Raw genomic sequence first — 20,905 nt, forward strand, 5'->3', positions numbered from 1 at the left:
CTACATCTGGGTGTAATGGTACTGCAGACTGGGGCCTCCACCCCCTCTACCTGGGGGTAATGGTACTGCAGACTGGGGCCTCCACCCCCTCCACCTGGGGGTAATGGTACTGCAGACTGGGGCCTCTACCCCCTACACCTGAGGGTAATGGTGCTGTAGACTGGGACCTCCATCCTCTCCTTCCCTCCGTCGTCTGCTGTCCTGTGGCCCATGTAATCACATCACACAAGATTACTGTTCAAACTTTGCAATTAGCCAAATTTCATGACTCATTAATGAGCTGTTCTAGCTCCAAGGCCACGGCTCTACAGAATCATTTCAAAGGTTTTGTCCACACACGGAATGGCAACACTGAATAGAGGAAAGGTGTTAAACATGATGGATGACTAAGCTGACATGGTTAATCGTTATTGCAATGGGTGTAAAGAAGGGTAATATTACAGAAATGTTAAGGAAAGGATGCGGGGTGGAATACGTTATAGCTTCCATTTCTGTCATTAGAGTTGTGTCCTGTTCCTCTGTGTTTGGCCAGTAGGAACAGCCAGGCTTAGCCCAGAGAGATGAGAGATGTACCGTATGTGACAGAGGCTGGAGCCAATGCAGTATGCAACAGTGATTTGGATAGTTGTAGTAGAAATGTGATCTCATGTAGCAGTTGTGATTCATTAGGTGTAGAGTGTACATTATATGATATGACAAATGGAGTTGAAAGGCATGGATGCCCAAGGAAAAGCCACCATAACTCTATAAATCAATGMAATTGCATTTATTGAATGCAGTAAATGAGCTACAGTATGTAGACTGCTAACGACAAACATGTCTGAAATGTAATCACCACTGAATTCACATGCATCTTCAAAATCCCATCAAGATGATGGAAAATAACTGGAATAAAGGAGAGAATCATCGTCGTAATCTTTCGTTGTATCATGAAGTCCCCAAATCGCCGATGCTAGAGTTGTGTTCAATGTTTTCTTGGTAAATGGATAACTCTGACATTTCCTCCAGTGAGTAAATGTGTTCTGGTGTAGGAAAAAAGAGAGTGAAGGGATGGATGCATAAAAATGGAGTAATAATTATTTAATTTTCCCATTAGCTCTGACTAAGACCGATTTAACACGGAGACGCTTGAGAGAGGGAGACCGAGTATTGTTCTTATTCATATGTAACTAATCTCTGATCCTGYTAAAAGTGTATGCATTATGCTAATGTGGAGCTTATAAGTGTTTGCACATAATGTCCTAATGGGAAAATCAGTATTAAGAAAATCAGCATTAACATTTATCATATGAGGAGAATATCTTGGACCATCAACTCAAATGCATAGCACAGAGACTCATGGTTGATTCCACATACACATTTTATTTGTATCATAGGATTGGCCACACTGTACGTGTATTCCTGAGGGCAGACCGGACTCTGGCAGGTAGAGTTTTTACAGGTGGAGCCAATACAAAGAACAACCAGAAAAGAACCATACAAAGAAGGGAATCAAAACACTTCATTGTGAATCTCGTAGGCAAAAACTAGCAACCAGCTGCCCTCCGTGACTGGTTACAGTGTTAAGGATATCCTCACTTGGCAAGGGGCTCACTATGCCTAGGTAACCATACGTGTCCTGATGAGCGTTCATCTGTTACCAGTCTGTTACCAGGGTGATAAAGGGGCCACATTATACTGCACCAGTAGGATTAAAACAGACGGCCATCACATCTATGATGGGTCTATTATTATAATCTAATTGCATATTGTTGTTAATCATGCTTGCTAGTCACCCAGAGCTCTGGAAACCCAGTCTGGGATTAGCTAGATTTCTAAAGGCCAATATCTCTTCATTTTAAGACCTGTCTCACTGTGTTATCACTCTATCCCCATGGGTAACACTGACAGAGTCCATCTGTGCACACAGCTGTCCACACCTGACCACACCTGAGTGGTGCTCTGTGGGCCCAACACCTCCCTATCAACAACTAGCTATTGTCCTCTGCCTCTGCATKAACAGTTCCATTTTGAATGTTACACATAGATGGTTTAAATGTATTGATTATTCTGAACTGTCATTATTTGGAAGGTTCCAAGTACTGCTGTCTCACTGTAATGGGCATATAGTGTATGGGCAACATTGCACATCTGCCACATCATCCCCACGGACCACTGCAGATTGAAAAACAAAACATCATAACATGTGGGCGTCTTTTTCATTTCTGAATTTCTTTGTGTTTCTTATATCTCTCAATACATCTGTCTCTGAAAAGCATTTACTGTGTCAAATATTATATTTCTTAAATGTAAGGTATATTATAGACACTCCTCTTCATCATTCTTCTCTGAGCCTCAGCTGATGACTTTGTGCTTATCATCACAAAACGCTCTGTGCAAAGTAAACAACAATACAGTAGTTTCATCAAAATTAAGCAATATTTCGAGCATTTATGAAAAACAAATGTGGCACCACAGTCCATCAACTCACAATGTAAAATGACAAGTAAACGAGACAACTTCAATGTCAGAATTTGGCTTGCATAGCAAAGAAAAAAATTGAAAAACTGAAAATACAAAACCTATTTACAGGAAATGCAAGTCCTTTCACTTTCATGAGTCAATAGCTTAACTGTAGGGATTTTTATTTTTCATTAATGTGGAGTGAGTTTCTGTACATCATGTGACATGAAATAGGAGGGGCATGTGATATACAGTATATTCTTTTGGAAGGAGGGATGAAAGTAACACTGTAAAAAGAACACTGAGATGTGTGTCTGTGTGTCTGTACATCACATTTACAGCTCTGCGTTTCTCTCTGGCTCCCTCTTTCTCTCTCTTYCATCTTCCAGCCTTCTCTTTATATTCCATCCTGTAGCATTCGCAGAGGGGAAATCTCATTGCACTTATAGACAAGGTGTCCTGGGACAGGCAGCACTGGAGGGTCCGACTCACAAAGACTCTGAGAGATGAAGACACACAGACAGACAAAAGTGTGAATACAGTATATCACATATAACSAACAGAAAATTGCTTCACACCAACCAGAAACAATACCATTGTGTGACTACGGAGAGCCTGAATACATACATCGTTCTCCATAGCTATGCTCGGTGCTGTTGGGAGGCGGGTGGATGTTGTGTGGAAGGTCTGTGCCCGCCCCAGCCGCAGCCCTGTGGCGTGTCCTGCCCAGAGTGGCCATGTTAGAGGATCTGCCGCTCCAGGAGGCCATATGCTGCCGCTCCAGCGTTGAGACCATACACTCCTCTGGGGGATCCGAGCCCCCAGACGCCCATGACCCGTGCAGCCTTGCCCCCACACTGTGGACAGGCTCAGGGGTAGGAGAGGCCACTGAGGAGGGAGAGGAGGACATAAGGCACTGGTTAATACTGCTCCCAAGATGGGTTATACACAGCGGCCTTTGTAATCGGTTGAACATGTCACAGAGATCAGCATGGCTATATACACTGAGTGGACAAAACATTCTATAACATAGATTGACCAGGTGAAAACTATGAACCCTTATTGATGTCACTTAATAAATCCACTTCAATCAGTGTAGATGAAGGGSAGGAGACAGCCTTTTATGGCTGCAGTCCCGTTAACGGGATCGATATGACAACAGCCAGTCGAAGTGCAGGGCGCCAAATTCAAAAAACAGAAATCTCATAATTAAAATTCCTCAGACATTCATGTGTCTTATATMATTTTAAAGGTAATCTTGTTGTTAATCCCACCAAAGTGTCCGATTTCAAATAGGCTTTTCAGCGAAAGCACTACAAACGATTATGTTAGGTCACCACAAAACCACAATAACCACAGCCATTTTTTCCAGCTAAAGATAGCTTTCACAAAAACCAGAATAGAGATAAAATTAATCACTAACCTTCGATTATTTTCATCAGATGACACTCATAGGACTTCATGTTACACAATACATGCATGTTTTGTTTGATTAGTTCATATTTATATAAAAAAATCTGAGTTTACATTGAGCGTTAGATTCACTAGTTGCAAAAACTCAAGTGACTTTGCATAGCCACATCGTTTCAAACGAAATACTCAACATAAATATAAATTATAATACAAGTAATACACATAGAATTATAGATATACCTCTCCTTAATGCAACCGCTGTGTCAGATTTCAAAAAACTTTACGGAAATATAAACCATGCAATAATCTGAGACGGAGCTCAGATGATTAGCCAAATTAGCCACCATGTTGGACTCAACAGAAACCAGAAAATACATGATAAATGTTTCCTTACCTTTGATGAATTCATCAGAATGCAGTCCTAGGAATCCCAGGTCCACAATAAATGCTTGATTTGTTCGTTAATGTCCGTTATTTATGTCAAATTAGCTACTTTCGAATTGTTTACCAAACGCCCTAACCAAAGTCTCAAAGCGCGACCACTATAACGTGACGAAATGTCCAAACGTTCCGTTACAGTCAGTAGAAACATGTCAAACGATGTACTGAATCAATCTTTAGAATGTTGTTAACATACATCTTGAATAACGTTCCAACCGGAGAATTACATCGGCTTCAATTGAGAGATGGAACGGAGCTCACTCTCACGTGAACGCGCCAGTTCAATGCGTGGGCACCTCATGGCAGTGATTACTAATTTCTGTCTCCTTCAACCCCCCTTCACATTAGAGTCATCAGGCTTAGTAATATTGACTGTTGACATCTAGTGGAAGCCGTAGGAAGTGAAAACCCATSCATATCTCTCTGTATTTTCAATGAGAGCTTGGTTGAAAATATGGCACCCCCAGAAAAAAATCCAAACAGGAAGTGGAACTTCTCAGGTTTTTGCCTGCCATATGAGTTCTGTTAATCTCACAGACATAATTCAAACAGTTTTAGAAACTTTAGAGTGTTTTCTATCCAATACTAATAATAATATGCATATATTAGCAACTGAGACTGAGGAGCTGGCCGTTTACAATGGGCACCTTTTCATCCAAGCTACTCAATACTGCCCCTGCAGCCATAATAAGTTTTAAAGAAGGATTTTTAAGCCTTGAGACAATTGAGACAAGGATTGTGTATGTGTGCCATTTAGAGGGTGAATGGTCAAGACAAAATATTTAAGTGCCTTTGAACAGGGTATGGTAGTAGGTTCCAGGTGCACCGGTTTGCGTCAAGAACCGCAACACTGCTGGGTTTTTCATGCTCAACAGTTTCCCGTGTGTATCAAGAATGTTCCACCACCCCAAGAACATCCAGTCAACTTGACACAACTGTGGGAAGCATTGGAGTCAACATGTGCCAGCATCCTTGTTGAACGCTTTCGACACCTTGTAGTGTCCATGCCCCGACAAATTGAGTCTGTTCTGAAAGAAAATGAGGTTGTGCAACTCAATATTAAGAAGGTTTTCTTAATGTTTTGTACACTCAATGTAGTTCGCTATAAACCACATTCAACAAAGAGAGATCCCATCCACCTTCCCCATCTYTCTCTCTGTCTGTCCTCTCTGCCCCCTCACCCCATGTCTTACCATCTGTGGGGGAGTCTCTCCGGCGGGGCAGTGTCCCAACAGTTTCTGCCTGGGGTTTGCGTCCAGTGTGTGTGGCCCTCTGGTGACCGAGGCTCTGTGTACCCAGAGCACTGCTCTCTGTGGAGCCTGAGCTGACTGGTCGACCCCGCTGGGAGTAACCTTTACCTCCAGGGGGCGATGGAGAAAGGACAGGGACACAGGGACAGAGAATTAGGGAGACGCACAACATAGTTAATCAGTTTAGATTAGCAAGAAATGACTCATTATCATAGCTTTGCACTGCTAAACTATATGCTAGAAATTATTCAGTGTAGTACTAAAATGAACTCAAGTATGAAAAAATACATGTTGTAAATCAAATTAACTGAGGAGAGGAAGATAGAGGGGGTACAAATCAGTGCAAGAAACCTTCCTAGATAAGACTGTTTGTGCGGGTAGTATGGGTAAACGTTCACATCTTGACAATTCAAGGTAAAGGATACGATGCGGTTATAATTCCTGGCTCCCATCCTAAGTGCATTGGACTTTCTGTGTGTGTGTGTGTGTGTGTGTGTGTTGGCCTGGTCTTTGCGGGAGAGGAGACAACGGAGAGACCATTGTAGAGATAAGCTGATCTAGCATAGCATTCTCCCCATAGAGGCAACACAGCAGATTACTGCACATCACCTACTTTATCACAGACACACCACAGTATATTAGCACAGTTTCCCGTGTCTCAGCCAGCACGCCATACGTTCCATGATCTCCCTGACTAGGACTGAACCATGGTCTCACTCTCCCCCACAACACAGACTAGTGGTCTACAAAAACACATCACACTTTTGACCTCTGGATCTGTCCCCACACCTTGTGCTCTCACTCTCCTCATAGCTTTTGATGTTAGACACTCTTCCGAGTCATTCGCTTTAGAGAGGCTAAAAGACTAAGTGTTTAGACAATATGGTCATAAACTTGAAATGGCTTTGAGTGATTGAACAAAAAAAACKAAATTAGATATTGTGGAGAAATGATTGCTTCCATCTGAAATCAAATAACTAGCCAGTTTAACGTTTCTTTATTTAATGGAGATGGATTTCACTCATGTGTCCACACCAGACTATAATACATCTTTCTCTTTCATTCAATTCCTTGTTCAAATTAATGAGTCTGAATATCACAATATGAAACAATCAGACAATTGGTTCTGAGTATGACACGATACGGTTGAGAAAATTGGAAATAATAAAACTGTCAGTCGAAACTGCACAATGAGCAAGGCATTTAGTCTCCGTAAGTGGTGACTGAATAAAACCATATTGCTATTGCCAATTTTTCTCACTGCTCCCAAATCTTTGTCATCCTGCTCGATGTAAAGACGTGTGCACCTGTCTGCACTGTGAAGAAATGTGGGGCATGATCTGAGTGTATGTATTTGTGTGTGTGTGTGTGTGTGTGTGTGTGTGTGTGTCTCACCTGAGCCCTCATGGTTGTCCATGCTGCATCTGGCCGTGTAGTCAAAGCCACAGAGCTGATGTGACACTCCGTAGGCTTCATCCTCCTCCTCTTCCTCACACGGGATGTTGTTTCCCAGGTCAGACCCAAGCGTGCTAGACACGTACCCCATCGGAGGGACAGGGGCCATAGGTGGGTGTTGGCTGCCCTTCATATGCCTGTATAGAACATGAGGGAACATGTTATGGCGCTGAGGCTGGACACAGAGAGGTAGAGAAAGACACTAACAAACAGGAAGTAAAGGCCAAAACACAAATCCACGAACAACCAAATACCAGAGTGCAGTACTAGAGCCCCGTTCAGCATGTTTGAGTGAGTGCCTGTGTGGGAGATTGAATTAATTATTTTCCATGTGCGGCGAGCGGCGATTACTTTGGCTAATTCTGCGGTGCTCGTGCTCGCACTAACACAATGAACTGGTAATTGTCTGGGTGAAGGGAGAAGAATGGCAGGCTAGGCAGGGCTGTCAGTAACATGTCTGTTATCTCCCCCACAGCTGTCCCCTCTGAAGCCTCGCCCCACGCCTCGCCCCACGCCTCGCCCCACGCCTCGCCCCACGCCTMGCCCCACGCCTAGCCCCACTATGGATGAGACACCCATGTAATTAGCAGTTCTTGTTCCTGTTGTCAGAGCAGCACGCTAGGCCAAACCCCATCATTACCACCTCAACGCGTTTTCCTACTGACATAACAAGTTTCCCAATGAGGTGTAATCAATGAAGGGCTGTTTTTATCTTTTGCACGAAACATGAAACCAGGGGATAGGATGACATACCTAAATACCACACTGATATGAAACACTCAAAAAAAACTGGCTATTGATATACAAAAGCATCCAGATCAATTGGAGAGAATGACACCTCATTCATCCACAGCACAAATCAGAAATTGCAGGGCAAATGTCTCATGATTGAAATATCATAGGCAATTTAGTCTAACAAGTACCTGTGGCAATTCAAAAGAACACAAAGTMCAGTACTTTGTGTTCTTTTCATAGTGGAAAGTGGATACATAACACACTGAAAACATGTAGCAAAGACAATTGTTGTATCATATCATGATCTACGGATACATAGAAAGTAGTCTCTCTCGCCAGACTCAGACTTGAGAAGAGACTAGAAAGAAAGTAGTCTCTCTCGCCAAACTCAGATTTGAGAAGAGACTACATGGAAAGCAGTCTCTCTCACCAGACTCAGACTTGAGAAAAGACTACGTAGAAAGTAAAGAGGTATAATATATTTTTTTAATAAAGACATTGACAGATCCACAGTAAATTCTCTCCTGCTCACCACGTCTGTTTGGCCACTTGGTACTGGTAGGCTCTGGTCAGCTCATCCAGGTGGGCCTGCAGCATGGACTGCATCTCCTCGTGGTGGGTGGAGCTAAGGGAGGAGGATGACGGTTGGCTGTAGGGAGCTGCTGCTGGGGAGGAAGCCACTCCCCTGAGGGGCGGGGTGGGCACTCGCTCCTCCTCTAGATCGCTTTCCAATCCCTGGTGGAGGTACGTCTGAACAGGAAGGGGSGGGGCCCAGCTGTCGCTGTCATACCTGCAACATGAACTAAAATGTGAGTAATTTTAAATCCTGCACTTCTCTGTGGATGTGTGTGTTTAAGGTGTTTAGAATTCTAATTGTTATTGATAGTGCACAGTGACCTGCTCTCAGTGTTGTACGCTTAGCTCACAGACAAATAAAAAAAAATTCTACTGGTTTGTATTTTGCCAGACCATTAAAAACATTGTTATCTGATGTTCTATCTCTCAGCAGAGGGAGAGAGGGAATTACACACATTTGCTGCTGTTTGTAATTACAAATCCACTGGCAGGGATGGGATGGTGAGATCAAATTACAAGATCTAACCACATGCTGTTTTGTCATAAGTGGTGGTTAAACCAGCCAAAGCTGTCTGAAACGGGCTGCAAGATATGTGTGCACACCCCAAGGTTTTCCCACTGCCATCCTTTCAAAAAATGCCTGTGACAAAAAACAGTGTATTTTTCATGTAATACCAAGCAGAGTAATGAAGGTTTCCTCAGTATGACTAGTACAGGCACCGGCAGAGGGAGCTTACTACTCCATGTAGCAACCTCCTGCTCGTCTGTGCTTAGCGCTCTCCTTGAAGTACACACACAACACACACACACACACACACACACACACCCACACACACACACACAACCACACACACACACACACACACACCACACACACACCACACACACACACACCCACACACACACACACACACACACCACACACACACACACACACACAAGAGATACTAGGAGAGTTCAAGGAGAGAGAGAGAGCCACGCTGGTTACAGCCAATTAGGAGAGGGTTTGCTTTCCTCTCAGTGGTTCACAGACATACCTCAGATCCCTTATAGACAAGAGAGGCTGCATGTGTTCCTTGTCATTATTTCACTTCCTGTGTAGCATCATGATATGATGTGTATAGGTGTATGTATAGACGTGTGTCCAGACAGAGAGAATATTATCTTACCCTCCTCCATGGTTCTCTGGGGGGTAGTGGTCCACCTCGGTGCCTGGCAGAGGGTGCATGGGTGGGGGAGGCAGGGGCATGTTGACCCAACAGGACCCATTGGATTTGGAGGTCTTTGTCCCACCCTTTGACTTCTTTTTCTTGCCGCCCTTTCCACCTGAGGAGGAAAGAGAGAGAGAGAAAAAAAGACAGATAGAGAAAGGGAAGGGAAGTCAGAGATTGATAGTTTATCTTATCAGCCTGGTCTCTGGCTCACAATACGGAGATATCCCTATAGCCCTCAAGCTGTGGGTTTTAATGAGCTGATACTATTCCCCATTGGGTTCAAACACACACACATACACACACACTGCTGCTTGGAAAGCTATTTTAWCATCACCTGGGCTTTCTCCCTCTCTTTCTCCCCCACCTGGCTCTCATTATTTCTCTCCTCTCAGTGTGCTGACGGAGCACTAAGACTTTTCCTCTATGTTGACATTTCTTAAAGAGGCGTAGAGACCTGGGGCCCGGGGCTGCAGGCTGGCTTCCTCCCTCCGTCTGTTCTCTCTCTTCCTCTTCCTCTCTGTTCCTTATCTCTCTCAGGTAASCAGCATTCAGCTGAGCATACAGCCCAGAGCACATAAGAGAATGGACGTCCGACCAACAGACAGACAGCCTGAGACCCTCTCAACAATACGCCTCCGCTCCGCACAGCCAAGGTAATTGTATATCCACGGGTCAAAACACAAAGGAATTCCTGCCTCTGCTAATCAAATTAATCSAAAGAAATGTGCCTTAATTCTCTGACATTTCTAGGGTAGAAAAACTCCTGAGGCTGAGGAGTAAAAATCGACATGAGGAGAGAGGAGCGATTAACAACAATATCCTCAGGGTCCATTTTCAATGAAAATGTAAATATAACATTCCCCTCTCTCTGCTGCCCCCCTCTCGCTCCCTCTTTCTCTCGCTCTCTTTAATTTATTTTTACGCAGTGTGTGTCTCTCTCTCTCTCTCTCTCTCCAAGGTGGCAGGTAGCCTAGTGGCTAAAATCTGTCAATGTGCCCTTGAGCAAGGCACTTAACCCGAATTGCTCCTGTACTGTAAGTCGCTCTGGATAAGACCGTCTGCTAACATGTCAACTAAACATTCTGCTCTTTTCCAATCAATCTACTGAAAATAATCTCTTCTTTTATTGTTTCTAGACTCKAATGTTCTTTCTTTWTCTCTCTTTCTCTACTCCTCCTCTACTAGTCCTATTGTTATTCCAAAAAGGCATCTAATGAATGCTAAGCTTCACTCTGTGACKGACCATCCAGCCGATGCTACAACCTAACAAGATCTGATGCTATGCTTTAGAGCACACTCCTTCGGGGCACACACACATTCACACATTGAAAACCACACAGCCCTACCCTGCCCATCCCCTCCCTGTGYTTCCTCAGTGTTGCTGTGGCGTACCGTTGCAGGGGCGTCCGTCGGTCAGTGAGTATCCCAGGTTGGTTATTTCCTGCTGGGCTCGAAGGGAAGCCTTCCAGCGAGGGTCTGGTCTGTCCACAGCCAGCTCATGGAAGCTGTTGGAATGCAGGATCTGAGTGGTGGCATAGGGCGTGGCCTGGCTGCCCCGTGCTGGGCTGCTGTAGCCCGCCTTGCCTGTGAAGTCTATACTGCTRTATATGGCACCATCAGACAGCATGGTACCTGTCTTTTCACCCGCTCCAGARGGCAGCACGTCTGAGATGAGCGAGACAGCAGGGAACAGACAGAGATTCATGGAGAGATAAAGTTACCAATCTTTAAGGTCAGTGTGTAACACATTATCACTCCCTRCTGCTCCAGTGTTAGGCTCCCTGGATTAGTTAAACTGATATCAAATGAACTGAGATGAATCAAAGTGATTAGCTAGCAGAATAATTATCATGTTGTCATGCAATGCCTTGTAGGGGCCCTACACTGTGACACAGGGAAAGGGCCTGTCACACAAGGCTGACCTTCAGCTTTACCCACAGGAGCCCCAGGCCTCTCATCAGCCTGGTGGGAGTTAAATGAGCTACAGGAAAATGGCASCAATACACACATAGCATCTCTCCTTCTCAAACAGTCACACACACAMGTACACAGACATAAACACTCACCACCACAAGCCCACATCTATTATTAGGAGATCAAGCTAACGAAGCTGGTGAAAACCTATTGAATTTGCTGCCGTTGGTTATTATTATTCTGCTTATGGATAAAGTTCTAACAAAGCAATATTTTCCAGACAAGTACTTAAAACAACATGGCCGTTACTGACCAATAAGCATTTAATTGTGCGTGGTCTGGCACATAAATCAGTCACAGATATTCCTATTGTAATAAAACTTGGTACACATGTTCCAAAGACTCAACCTGTGTCAGCACATTCAGAACAACACAGTCAAGCTATTTTTATTTAACTAGGCAACTCAGTTAAGAGCAAATTCTTAATTACAATGACRGCCTASCGGGGAACAGTGGGTTAACTGCCTTGTTCAGGGGCAGAACGACAGATTTTTACTTGTCAGCTCGGGGATTTGATATAGCAACCTTTCGGTTACTGGCCCAACGTTYTWACCACTAGGCTACCTACCAGCTATAGCAGGAACATGTTTATATCTCTTAATCTGTGTGTGTTTGACTGTGGATTTATGTATGTGTGTAAAACGTTTCATTGTGAAACMCTATCAATACTCCCGATGCACCTCTTCAGGTACTACTAACACTTTTGCCCTCTTATAACAACTTTTCAACTCACTTCAACATTTATCAACAATGAATAACAGTATGTCCCTCTCGCTCTCTGTCTCTCGCTCTACCGCACCTGCTGTCTTGACCTCTGAATTCTCCACTATGAAAAGCCAACTGACATTTACTCCTGAGGTGCTGACCTGTTGCACCCTCTATAACCACTGAGATTATTATTTGACCCTGTTGGTCATCTACGAACGTTTGAACAACTTGAAGAACGATCTGGCCTTAATGGTAATGTACTCTTGTAATCTCCACCGGTCACCGCCAGAAGAGRACTGGCCACCCCTCAGAGCCTGGCACCTCTCTAGGTTTCTTCATAGGTTCCTGCTTTTCTAGGGAGTTTTACCTAGCCACCTTGCTTCTAGATCTGCAATGCTTACTCTTTGGGTTTTAAGCTGRGTTTCTGTTTAAGCACTTTGTGACATCTGCTGATGTAAAAAGGGCTTTATAACTACATTTGATTGATTGACCTAGCTTGAACCCTGGCAATGCTGCTTGCAGGTTTAATTATTACTATTATTATTATTATTACTACAGCTAGTATGAAAGTGTATTAAATCAATCATGGACAGACAGAAGAAACACATACACACTCTCAAGTTCTTGTCAGTTATTTTAAGCCAATAGTGATGAGAGAGTTAACGTGATCCAGAGAGACTGAAAGTCCAAAGTGTGTGTGTCAGCCTGTCAGTGTGCCTGCTGAAGTATACCCTCCACACTGAATAATGCATGCCGCTCATACATGTATTAACATCCTCTCACTCTGGGCACATGACCTTTGACCTCTGGCCTCACTGTGGGGCCATGGTGTGGCCGTGGCATAGAGTGACACCGTGGTCAGCTGGGAGGGTCTGGGTCAGCCCTCCCTCAACCTCCATTCTCTAGTTCCCTGGGTTTGGTTCTGTTTGACCAGGGGTGATACCTCTGTGTTCTTACCTCCTCTGCCAAAGTTTCCTYGTTCCTTGGTACCTCCCAAGCCCCCATTTGCTGGCAGGTTGGTGGAGGGCCAGGAGTCAGCCAACCAGGGGAATCCTGGGTCACCGGCTTTCAGCAGACCAGGATGACTGTTTTTTAGAAAGATATAGAGAGGAGAGGGAGGGAGGGAGAAAGAAGGGATACATAGAGAGAATGGGAAAGAGGGGAGGGAATGTGAGATTGTTATTAGACAAACCTCTGGTGCTGTCTGAATCCCAGCAATATTATTCATTTTCTCACATGTTGTAATACCGACTGCTTCAACAACAAATTGCTGTGGAACCTCATTCAGSATATCTGCTCCTCTGGAGCAGCCTGGAGCAGAGGCAACAATAAACAAGCAAACAGAGAGACATAAAAAACTGACAAGTCCACAAATCAGTGCTGGGCTTTAGCGCCCCTAACACCCCCTGGAGAAACGGACCAGGACTAAATGCACAGACATTAAATCAGTTTTAGAGCCCAGCACTACAGAAATTTCCATTTTAAATGTAGAATCATGGAGGGCCTTCTGGCGGTTAGTCTGCCAGCCCGGGGAAGTTGGGTAGTGTCTCCATAGCAACACACACGGCAACACTCATAGGATGGTTTGGTGAAACCACCCCTCCCATATTGCACAGGAAATTGGCAATTTCACTCCATTGTCTGAAATAAATACAGAAATACTTGTATTTTGTTACTAAGAGTTGAATAAGGAACATATATAGGATCTTAATTTGACCTGTATTGTCACAGCAAAATAATCCTGCAGCAACAGGATTTGAACCTTTAGTGTCGCTTGATGAGTGGTTAGGATGCCATGGTCGGTGGTTAGCTGGTCAAAATGAGGCTACATGAAACGTGGAATACTGTTAATATAATGTGTTTGTGTGGGTTTTCAGTGAATTTMTGTAACTCACGAAGCTCAKCTGCATTTCCTGCGGCTCAAGAAAATTCTCAGCAACAACAGAGTGATCAAATTAAGATAYTGTATCTATATTTTTCACAATTTTATATCCGTGTTTTACCCTATTACCTTATCTAGCTGTTGGTTTAAAGAGAGGCTTCAGTCACATGCCTCACATGCCTTTGTTTGCATTTGGTTAATTAATGCAGTAGTCCACAAATGCATTTCCCTGTGAGCCAAGCCTGCCAAGTGCTCAGGGAATTGTACACATCTGACTTGTGATGGCTTTAAAGGTGTTTAAACAAGTATGGGAGTAATTTCCATAAAAATCACACAGGCGTGTTCACACAAATTTACACAGACACACACACATTGAATAATACACACACACATGYGTGCGTGCGTGCGTGCACACACACACGCACACACATAGACAAATACAGTGAATTCGKAAAGTATTCAGACCCCTTGACTTTTTCCATATTTTGTTACGTCACAGCTTTTTTCAAAAATGTATTAAATAAATAAAAAYCCTCAGCAATCTAAACACAATACCCCATAATGACAAACTGAAAACAGGTTTTTCAATTTTTTTGCAAATGTATTGTTTTTTTTAAACAGAAATACCTTATTTACATAAGTATTCAGACCCCTTGCTATGAGACTCGAAATTGAGCTTGATAAATTATCATCCTTGAGATGTTTCTACAACTTTTTTGGAGTCCACCTGTGGTAAATTCAATTGATTGGACAGGATTTGGAAAGGTACACACCTGTCTATATTAGGTCCCAGTTGACCGTGCATGTCAGAGCAAAAACCAAACCATGAGGTCAAAGGACTTGTCCGTAGAGCTCCGAGACAGGATTGTGTCGAGGCACAGATCTGGGGAAGGGTACCAAAACATTTCTGCAGCACTGAAGGTCCCCAGGAACACAGTGGCCTCCATCATTCTTAAATGGAAGAAGTTTGGAACCACCAAGACTAGAGCTGGCCGCCCGGCCAAACTGAGCAATTGGAGGAGAAGGGCCYTGGTCAGGGAGGTGACCAAGAACCCAATGGTCACTCTGACAGAGCTTTAGAGWTCCTCTGRGGAGATGGGAGAAACTTCCAGAAGGACAACCATCCTTGCAGCACTCCACCAATCAGGCCATTATGGTAAAGTGGCCAGACTGAAGCCACTACTCAGTAAAAAGCACATGACAGCCAGGCTTGGAGTTTGTCAAAAGGCACCTAAAGACTCTGACCATGAGAAACAAGATTCTCTGGTCTGATGAAACCAAGATTGAACTATTTGACCTGAATGCCAAGCGTCACATCTGGAGGAAATCTGGCACATCCCTACGGTGAAGCATGGTGGTGGCAGCATCAGGCTGTGGGSATGTTTTTTAGCGGCAGGGACTGTGAGACTAGTCAGGATCGAGGAAAAGATGAAGGGAGCAAAGTACAGAGAGACCCTTGATGAAAGCCTGCTCCAGAGTGCTCAAGACCTCCGACTGGGGTGAAGGTTCACCTTCCAACAGGACAACAACCCTAAGCACACAGCCAAGACAACGCAGGAGTGGCTTCGGGACAAGTCTCTGAATGCAGAGATTTCTCCCAAAGCCACTCCTGCGTGGTCTTGGCCGATTGCTCAGTTTTTCCAGGCTGCCAGCTCTAGGAAGAGTCTCGGTGGTTCCAAAGTTCTTCCATTTAAGATTGAAGGAGGCCACTGTGTTCTTGGGGAGCTTCAATGCTACAGAAATGTTTTGGTACCCTTCACCAGATCGATCGGGACAAGTCTCTGAATGTCCTTCAGTGGCCCAGCCAGAGCCYGGACTTGAACCCGATCGAACATCTCTGGAGAGACCTGAAAATAGCTGTGCAGCAAGGCTCCCCATTCAACCTGACAGAGCTTGAGAGGATCTGCAGAGAAGAATGGGAGAAACTCCCCAAATATAGGTGTGCTAAGCTTGTAGCGTCATACCCAAGAAGACTCAAGGCTRWAATCGCTACCAAAGATGCTTCAACCAAGTAAAGGGTCTGAATACTAATGTAAATGTGATATTTCAATTTTTTGTTTTCATAAATTGTATTTAAAAAAAAAAAAATACTTGGTTTTGCTTTGTCATTATGGGGTATTGTGTGTAGATTGATGAGGAACATATTTGTTTACATTTTAAAATAAGGCTGTATGTAACCTAACAAAATGTGGAAAAAGTCAAGGGGTATGATTACTCTCGCAAACACACACTTGTGGACACAGGCAACACAACACAGTTTATTTTTWGTGTATTTTTTTGCTATATTTGTTTCAGCTCAGGACTGGATCTGTCTGCTCAGGTGTGACAAAGTAGAGAAATAGAGAGGAAATAGAAAAAACACAAGACAGCAGAGAGAGAGAGGACAACCCTGATCCCTAGCTGCTGTGGGAGCTCTCTTCATATTCTCACTGAATCAGTGCCCAATGATATTCAGCCAATGATATTCAGAGCTAGGTATCTCTCTGCTCTGTAAGACAGACCACACTAGACTAGCTCTAGAAGACAGGGGTGATCTACATTCTTATACTGCCAGTGTCTGTAAGCATTAATATTAATTTCACTGCACCTGCGATAACATCTGCAAAACTGTGGATGCGACCAATAAACTTTGATTTGATCTGTCTGCCTGCAAGCCTGCCTGGGGTTCAGTGGGACTGGGGAGTCCCCTCTCCGGCCCCTCTCTCCTGGGTCATTATCACTGTACATCGTTACATATGCTTGCATTCTGGAGGCGTGCCGTGAGCCTCGCGGAAGCCTGTCTGTCGACAGGCAAATTCATCACCCCCTGGAAACGCTGCCACCGGCACCTCTGCACAGGATGAACGAGCCAATAAAAAAACCTGCTCTGCATGCATTAATCGTTTCTGATCATTTCACGGGAGTGATTGATGACTCACACAATCGATACATCAACGCACGTGTTGCACCAGGATGAATAAGTGGAGGAGCGTTGGAACATATAAGAAGTTCATTCATATTCCAATGACTTTGTGCCCTCCATGAAGGTTGATCAAGTTCCATCATCACACTAACATCTATGTCGTTCCACAAGGGATGTACCATCACTTCTAATGTTTATTTGTTACTGTAAAGCCCATGGCATGACAATGTGTTTGAGTGATGGGAGGGTTGAGTGACTTAATAAGGATTTTGATTGTATTATGGAAAGGTTTTAGAGGTGTGGTCCTCACCTTCCATTTCCAATCAGGCCTCTGTCTCGTTGGAATGTCACTGTGGTCCAACCAGAGAGAGATGGCAGGGAGTAGAGAGAGAGGGAAGAATTTTAATCAGAAGAGTTCTTTGTTAAGATTGAATGTGTTTCAAGCTGTTATATATTTTTCTCATATATATTCTCAAAATATATTCTAGYCCAATATCCAAAGTTAGGTGACAAGACAGGACAAATGGTCAATACCTGCACGGGTAAAGGTGAAGGACTGAACTGCAAAACAAAAAGACAGAGAGTGTGTGTGTGTTAAAAGCCTGTCGACACTCGACACAGTCGATGTAACATCAGCATAAACAAACATGAACACAACCACAGACATAAAAAATATGCAAACACCATCCTTTTGACGATGGTAGTCACATTTTGATCAGGAAAAATGTGACACAAGAATAACTAGAGTATGGAGGTTGGCTGGATGAGAAATACAGAGCAGGCAGGAAAAAGGAGACAAAAACATTAACTGGATATTGAAGATACATTTGCTCTGAGAAGAGGTGGGATCAGAGGAGCAGCGATGGTGAATAAAGTAAATCACTATTGAATTAGGTAATCAACATGGTTTCCACACCAGCCACTGAAGCATGGTGATAGCAATACACATTATAATGAGAATAGTCCAGAGCTACATGCTACCCACCCATCCCCCAGAAGGCCAATCGAAAAATAAGCATAACTAAATCTGGAAAATGCATTTACGGCTAATGTGTGAACATGGGTCACGGTTCCATAATGAAAGGGAATGTGAATTACTTATTTGAAATGAGTGTATTTGAGTTTTAATGTGCAGTTTTGATGGGATTGTGTTTATAGCCGATGCATATAGGTGCACAATGGATTAAAGCAAATAGGACTTATTTCCGTCTGAGCTGAACATCTCTACCTTTGTTCTGCATTAAATGATATACCATCGAGCCAAAACACCTCTGTCTCTCACCTTTGGGATTCCACTTACTCACACTAGACACATCCTCTAAAGGCAGTTGGGAAAGCTGGTCTACACTGTGTTTGCATAGTGGTTCTGATCTCTGTTGATATTACTCAGGCCTGTGTCTGTAACAGTATATAGTGTGTCTGATCTTCAACAGAGATCAGACACACTATATACTGTTACAGACACAGGCCTGAGAATATCAAACAGAGATCAGACACACTATATACTGTTACAGACACAGGCCTGAGTAATATCAACAGAGATCAGACACACTATATACTGTTACAGACACAGGCCTGAGTAATATCAACAGAGATCAGACACACTATATACTGTTACAGACACAGGCCTGAGTAATATCAACAGAGATCAGACACACTATATACTGTTACAGACACAGGCCTGAGCAATATCAACAGAGATCAGACACACTATATACTGTTACAGACACAGGCCTGAGTAATTAAACAGAGATCAGACACACTATATACTGTTACAGACACAGGCCTGAGTAATATCAACAGAGATCAGACACACTATATACTGTTACAGAAACAGGCTGAGCAATATCAACAGAGATCAGACACACTATATACTGTTACAGACACAGGCCTGAGTAATATCAACAGAGATCAGACACACTATATACTGTTACAGACACAGGCCTGAGTAATATCAACAGAGATCAGCACACACTATACACTGTTACAGACACAGGCCTGAGTAATATCAACAGAGATCAGACACACTATATACTGTTACAGACACAGGCCTGAGTAATATCAACAGAGATCAGACACACTATATACTGTTACAGACACAGGCCTGAGTAATATCAACAGAGATCAGACACACTATATACTGTTACAGACACAGGCCTGAGTAATATCAACAGAGATCAGACACACTATATACTGTTACAGACACAGGCCTGAGCAATATCAACAGAGATCAGACACACTATATACTGTTACAGACACAGGCCTAGCAATATCAACAGAGATCAGACACACTATATATTGTAACAGACACAGGCCTGAGTAATATCAACAGAGATCAGACACACTATATACTGTTACGAACACAGGCCTGAGTAATATCAACAGAGATCAGACACACTATATACTGTTACAGACACAGGCCTGAGTAATATCAACAGAGATCAGACACACTATATACTGTTACAGACACAGGCCTGAGCAATATCAACAGAGATCAGACACACTATATACTGTTACAGACACAGGCCTGAGTAATATCAACAGAGATCAGACACACTATATACTGTTACAGACACAGGCCTGAGTAATATCAACAGAGATCAGACACACTATATACTGTTACAGACACAGGCCTGAGTAATATCAACAGAGATCAGACACACTATATACTGTTACAGACACAGGCTGAGTAATATCAACAGAGATCAGACACACTAATTACTGTTACAGACACAGGCCTGAGTAATATCAACAGAGATCAGACACACTATATACTGTTACAGACACAGGCCTGAGTAATATCAACAGAGATCAGACACACTATATACTGTTACAGACACAGGCCTGAGTAATATCAACAGAGATCAGACACACTATATACTGTTACAGACACAGGCTGAGTAATATCAACAGAGATCAGACACACTATATACTGTTACAGACACAGGCCTGAGTAATATCAACAAGAGATCAGACACACTATATACTGTTACAGACACAGGCCTGAGTAATATCAACAAGATCAGACACACTATATACTGTTACAGACACAGGCCTGAGTAATATCAACAGAGATCAGAACCACTATATACTGTTACAGACACAGGCCTGAGTAATATCAACAAGATCAGACACACTATATACTGTTACAGACACAGGCCTGAGTAATATCAAACAGAGATCAAGACACTATATACTGTTACAGACACAGGCCTGAGTAATATCAACAAAGATCAGACACACTATATACTGTTACAGACACAGGCCTGAGTAATATCAACAAGATCAGACACACTATATACTGTTACAGACACAGGCCTGAGTAATATCAACAGAGATCAGACACACTATATACTGTTACAGACACAGGCCTGAGTAATATCAACAGAGATCAGAACCACTATATACTGTTACAGACACAGGCCTGAGTAATATCAACAGAGATCAGACACACTATATACTGTTACAGACACAGGCCTGAGTAATATCAACAGAGATCAGAACCACATATACTGTAACAGACACAGGCCTGAGTAATATCAACAGAGATCAGACACACTATATACTGTTACAGACACAGGCCTGAGTAATATCAACAGAGATCAGACACACTATATACTGTTACAGACACAGGCCTGAGTAATATCAACAGAGATCAGACAACAACTATATACTGTTAAGACACAGGCCTGAGTAATATCAACAAGATCAGACACACTATATACTGTTACAGACACAGGCCTGAGTAATATCAACAGAGATCAGAACCACTATATACTGTTACAGACACAGGCCTGAGTAATATCAACGAGATCAGACACCCTATATACTGTTACAGACACAGGCCTGAGTAATATCAACAGAGACAGAAACCTATATACTGTTACAGACACAGGCCTGAGTAATATCACAG

General features: G+C 43.2%; 1 protein-coding gene across 1 annotated transcript in view; it reads right to left on the reverse strand.

Moving 5' to 3' along the window:
* Nucleotides 1-751: 751 nt before the first annotated feature.
* Nucleotides 752-20,905, reverse strand: part of LOC111981931 (roundabout homolog 2-like) — a 178,929-nt gene continuing 158,775 nt past the window's right edge. Inside the window, exons 18-27 of the mRNA XM_070449476.1 lie at nucleotides 17,527-17,553; nucleotides 17,303-17,342; nucleotides 13,166-13,293; nucleotides 10,919-11,191; nucleotides 9,482-9,638; nucleotides 8,269-8,526; nucleotides 6,942-7,138; nucleotides 5,490-5,648; nucleotides 3,070-3,330; nucleotides 752-2,941 (exon numbers count right to left, since the gene is read on the reverse strand). Of these exons, the coding sequence (XP_070305577.1) occupies nucleotides 2,940-2,941; nucleotides 3,070-3,330; nucleotides 5,490-5,648; nucleotides 6,942-7,138; nucleotides 8,269-8,526; nucleotides 9,482-9,638; nucleotides 10,919-11,191; nucleotides 13,166-13,293; nucleotides 17,303-17,342; nucleotides 17,527-17,553 (1,502 nt within the window). The 3' untranslated portion in view covers nucleotides 752-2,939. The remainder of the gene's footprint in view (nucleotides 2,942-3,069; nucleotides 3,331-5,489; nucleotides 5,649-6,941; nucleotides 7,139-8,268; nucleotides 8,527-9,481; nucleotides 9,639-10,918; nucleotides 11,192-13,165; nucleotides 13,294-17,302; nucleotides 17,343-17,526; nucleotides 17,554-20,905) is intronic.

The sequence above is a fragment of the Salvelinus sp. IW2-2015 genome, linkage group LG20 (genome assembly GCF_002910315.2).
Source record: "Salvelinus sp. IW2-2015 linkage group LG20, ASM291031v2, whole genome shotgun sequence".
Taxonomy (NCBI): domain Eukaryota; kingdom Metazoa; phylum Chordata; class Actinopteri; order Salmoniformes; family Salmonidae; genus Salvelinus; species Salvelinus sp. IW2-2015.